The sequence below is a fragment of the Alexandromys fortis genome, unplaced genomic scaffold, assembly GCF_014885135.2.
Source record: "Alexandromys fortis isolate MF-2015 unplaced genomic scaffold, M_Fortis_MF-2015_v1.1 scaffold_84, whole genome shotgun sequence".
Taxonomy (NCBI): Eukaryota; Metazoa; Chordata; class Mammalia; order Rodentia; family Cricetidae; genus Alexandromys; species Alexandromys fortis.
In genome coordinates, this window is record NW_026068017.1 from 32565 (window position 1) to 38032 (window position 5468).

The window sequence follows — 5468 nt, forward strand, 5'->3', positions numbered from 1 at the left end:
GATAAAGCAACATTTGGAAAAGCCATCCATGCCTATAATGACTGAACATATTTTGATGTAAAGGTTACAATCATTTTGATGAGAGTAATATTAACAACTATAGAACTTATGACATGTCATGTGTGTAAAAATACATTTCTGATTTTATTAGGTCATTGAGATGAATTGGCGGGGCAGTTGCCAACACTGTTTAAAGGACTGGATTTGTATGCAACCTATTACCAAGAACAACTTAGGAAGCTGCATGTTGTAGTGGAGCAAAAATTATAAAGATTAAATAATATAAAAAATTGAAAAAATCTTTTTAAAGTAAAGAAATGAAAGAATGACTAGAATTGGTCTATGAACTCATACATATTCAACCACTGGGAGTTTATAAAACTGTTAATTATATTTCTTAAAGTCATTGGGGTCAGATCATGATGGGAAACAACCAAAGTTTCATTCATCAGTTCCTCCTCCTGGGCCTGCCCATCCCTCCAGAGCACCAGCACCTGTTCTATGCCCTGTTCCTGGCCATGTACCTCATCACTGTCCTGGGGAACCTCATCATCATCATCCTCATTCTACTGGATTCCCATCTCCACACTCCCATGTACTTGTTTCTCAGTAACTTATCCTTTTCTGACCTCTGTTTTTCCTCAGTCACCATGCCAAAATTGTTGAAGAACATGCAGGCCCAAGACCCATTCATCTCCTATGCGGATTGTCTGACACAAATGTACTTTTTTATGGTTTTTGGAGATATGGAGAGCTTCCTTCTTGTGGCCATGGCCTATGACCGCTATGTGGCCATCTGCTTCCCCCTTCATTACACCAGCATCATGAACCCTAAGTTCTGTGCTAGTCTATTGATTCCATTGTGGATGCTGACCATATTTCATGCCATGATGCACATCCTACTCATGGCTAGATTGTCTTTTTGTGAGAACAATGTGATCCCCCAATTTTTCTGTGACATATCTGCACTCCTGAAGCTGGCCTGCTTAGATACTTCTGTTAATGAGTTGATGATATTTATCATGGGTGGGCCCATCATTATTGTACCATTCCTACTCATTGTTATGTCTTATGCAAGGATTGTCTCCTCCACTCTCAAGTTTTCTTCTACCCAAAGCATACACAAAGTCTTTTCTACCTGTGGTTCCCACCTGTCTGTAGTCTCACTGTTCTATGGGACGATTATTGGTCTCTACTTATGTCCATCATCCAATAACTCTACTGTAAAGGAGACTACTATGGCTGTGATATACACAGTGGTGACTCCCATGCTGAATCCTTTCATCTACAGCTTGAGGAACAGTGATATGAAGAGGGCTCTAAGAAGAGTTATCTATGACAAGAGTATCTCTTTGTAATGGTAGCACTTGGGCTCGCCATTTGCTGGCGAAATGTGGTGGAAGGAGACAGGAGCGATAGGAATCAGTATCAGTGAATGAAAAGATGAGACGAAAGGAGAGAGTTCTTGGAGAGGGGGTTGGAATTGGAGAACATTTGAATAGAAGTGTTGAAAATTAGTGTAGTCAAAATTTCCTGATAACTATGAGGGAGATCACAGTGAGATCAACAAAACAATGGGGTATACCGAGTTTCAACTGGTCATCTCTTGTAGCAAGGTAAGACTTACAGTGGTGGAACTAACCGCATTTGATTGATATTTTTGTTTCTTTGTTTTTGTTTTTATTGTTTTTATTTAATTCATTTATTCGTTTTACACCCCAATCAGTTTCTCCTTCTTCCTCTCCTCACATTCCTTTTCTTCACCTTCCCTCTACCTTCCCTCAATCCACTCCTCCCCTTTTTCTGTTCAAATGGCAGTCTAGGAGCAGAGAAAAATGCAGAGCTCAATAAAAATCAATTAAAAAAGGGTAGTCCTCCCATCAGTATCAACCGAAGCATAGAATAGCAGGTTGCATTAAGACTAAGTTCTTATCCTTATATTAAAGGTAGACAACACAATACAGTATGAGGAATAGGTTGCTAAGAGCAAGCCAAAACCTTAGGGACAGCCCCTGCTTGCATTGTTTGAAGTGCCACAAGTAGACCAAACTATACAGCTGTCGTATGTATGTAAAGAGCCCAGGTAAGTCCCACGCAGTCTCCTTGGTTGTTGGGTCAGAATCTGTGACTTTTAATGAGCCAGATTAGCTGATTTTGTGGATTTTCTTGTAATTTTCTTGACTCCTGTGACTCCTACAATCCTTTCTCCCTTTCTTCATCAAAGTTCTCTGAGTTTGACCTAATATTTGGCTATGGGTCTCTATCTGTTTTCATCAGTTACTGGATGAAGACTCTTTGATGACAATTAGGGTAGTCAACAATCTGATCACAGGAGATGGCAAGTTTGCATTACATATTCATTTTTTCTAGAATTCTTACCTGGAAGGGGGGGTCATCCTTTAAAATTTGTGGGCATTTCCCTTGTACCAGGTTTATACCTTACCTTGAAAGGTCACTCTTTTCTAATCACCTCTTCAGAACTCTCCCATTCCACCCTCTCCAAACCTGCTGTGAATATTTGATCTCACTATGAAAGCTGAGACTATGTTAATGAAATCAATCTTGAGTCAGAGCCAGTAACCTGTTGACAGGAATTAGTCATATAAAGTACTAAGGACCCAGGAAGATGGATGAAGACATACACAGGAAGGCATAAGGAGGGACTAAGAGATTCATCATCTTTTGGTTTGAGACAAGTAGAAAGATGCTTCCTGTGATGAGTTTCTGTCCAAAAAGGAAGGTCAAGTGGCTTCTTTTTTGGCTTCTCTGATCTAGTAGGTGTTCACCCAAAAATCTAACTTAGTCTTTATTGGTAAATAGAACAATAGAGAATTAGTACACACCTACATTTGGCAATAGTGGCAATCCAATGCTAGCAAGACAAGAAATCCACAAGACTAAAGGTGAGGGTCAAGGTGCTAACAGAGAGGCTATGGGGACACAAATAATAGTTAAAAAAGCAGTAGATTCAGGTGCATCCACTAAGCCAACATAAAAAAATCTTCTGGTGTTCAACATGTTGCATGACCACACAAACAGAAAAAACACACCATGCTGTGATGCAGGATGTGACTGATGGCAATATGAGGTTCTACTCCAAGAACTAACACAACTGGTGGGGACCCCAGAGGGTGGGATCCTACTCTGGAATTGTAGAAGCAACTCTGAGCTCACTGCTGACATTACTGCTTTCAGACAAGCTGAAATAGGAAGATTTGGTAAGACAACTGGAAAATTCTTAAGGAAAAAGTTAAGCAATATTAAAAAGAGAAATCTTTCCTATATTAAGAATGGCAAACGTCACAATGCAGGGAATAGGAAACTCAATAGCACTACTGTTGATGACTTGAAAGTATAAAACATAAATGAAGGGATAACTAACTTATCAGGGATTGAGTAATATTGCTTATAATTACTATCAGATTGGTAATTCATATTTTATCCATAAAAAGTGGTTTGATTACTGTGCCAAAGGTGAAATTTTGACTGATAAGACACAATTCTTAGAAAGATTTACTAAATAAAATAAGAAAAAATTAGCTGATAAGATGCAAGCCTTAAAAATGACCTACTAATAAAAATAAGAAAAATGGACACAGACAAGGGAATTTAGACAAAAATCTACCACACCACTGCATGATAAAATTGAAGAGGAGTGGTCCAAGGTTATTAGAAAACCAATCTTAGTTCACCTAGTTACTATACAAGAATGACTAGGAGATGAAAGATACCACTGAGGTTATAGGGAAATACAATACTGCAGAAATAATAGATTTGAGGAGATTTAAAGAAGTCTCATTTCATATGGTATGCATCCACCCAATGTGAAACAGTTGTTAAATTCATGGGCAACCCCCAAGACTAAAAAGATTCAGCTACAGTAGTATTGGAAGCTGATCCTCACTTACAATAGTGAACTTGGTAGACAGAGGAAGCTAGGCATATAGAACTAAGAAACAGGCCTAGAGGCATCAATATTTTTTCTCAAGATCAACATCTATACAAAGGTCAATATGCTGACTTGCAATAACAATTTGAATTTGATGACACCGTGTTGCTTTGCTACTTAGCTTTAAATACTTAGGGAAAGGTTTAAAAATGAGAAAGATCTGAGTCATTTATTAAATTAGACAAAACCCAAAATAAGACTTCAATGCATTTTTTTGCAAAGATTGATTTCAGCTATAAATAAGAGAATAACTGATCCAGAAGTCAGAAAAATATTGATTGAATATTTTGCTTTTTAAAATGGTAATTCATCAAGTAAAAGGGTGATTACATCTTTAAATCCAAGATCAACACCAACAGAAATGAAATAGAAGTACAGCTAATATTTGATCTCACACTTCTGATGAGACTTTGATTGGAGGATTGATTTCTAAAAGTTTTAAGGAAAATCATGTAAGATGTTTTAATTGTGATAGGCAAGGTAATTTGAAACAGGATTGTAGACAAGATGCTCTTAGAAGCAATGCTTTTTCTAGAGATCCAAAATAGAATGTCACAGTTTTCTGGCGTATTCAGAAGGTATGCCAAAGACTATCATTAAACTAATAAATGCAGATCAACAAAGAATAAGCAAAGTAACACTTTGGCAACAGGAAACACCTTAGGGGTCCTCCTGCAGCTCTCATTATCAAATAAGACTCAATCATTCTCTTTTGGTATTAAAGACACTTATCCATAGAACAACTAAAAGACTTAATTTCTGTTGTTAAAAAAAATACATCTCTGAATGTGATCAAGTACAAAACAGATTCAATAGATAAAACAAAAAACTCAAGAGAGACCAAAAACAAGGATGTTGACAAACATCAAGACCAAAGCTAAAAATGCAAATAAATGACATTGTAATGGAATGTTTCATAGACACAGGCAGAGTGGTAGCAGTAATTTCACCAAGATTTTGGTATCCAGGGAGACCTCTTCAGGAAGTAAATGTTAAGCTTCTAGAAATGTGAACTTTATCCGAGGTAAAATAAAGTAGAAGGTGGGTCAAATGCATAATGCCAAAAGGAAGATAGGGGAATTAAGGTCGAATGTGTCTAACAAAACAATGAATTTATGGGGACTTGATTTGTTACAAAGAGAAACATAGATTAACATTCCTCCAATCTCAGAAACAAACCATGAAAGAAAGAATATATCTGAGAGAAATATTAAAAGGTATTATCAAGAAAAATCACAGATCATTCAGGTTGTATATAAGCAGGCACAACAACTGTTGATCTTTCACAGATACCAATAGCCTGACCTTTAAAATGGCTAACAGACAAACCTGTTTGTGTGGAACAGTGGCCCTTGACAACAGAAAAATTATAGGTACAAGAACAGCTGGTAAGGAGCAGCTAAATGCTTAATGTATTGAAGAATTGACCAATCCTAGGCTTTCTCCTATATTTGTCATTAAAAAAAATAATCTGGATACTGTAGAATGGTAGCATATCTGAGAGCTATAAATAAAGTGA

General features: G+C 37.1%; 1 protein-coding gene across 1 annotated transcript; it reads left to right on the forward strand.

Annotated features, from left to right (window-relative positions):
• The first annotated feature begins 419 nt into the window (after nucleotides 1-419).
• LOC126513993 (olfactory receptor 1496-like) lies at nucleotides 420-1358 on the forward strand. Its single transcript, XM_050162639.1, has one exon. The coding sequence runs from the start codon at nucleotides 420-422 to the stop codon at nucleotides 1356-1358; it is 939 nt and encodes a 312-aa protein (XP_050018596.1).
• The last annotated feature ends 4110 nt before the right edge of the window (nucleotides 1359-5468 follow it).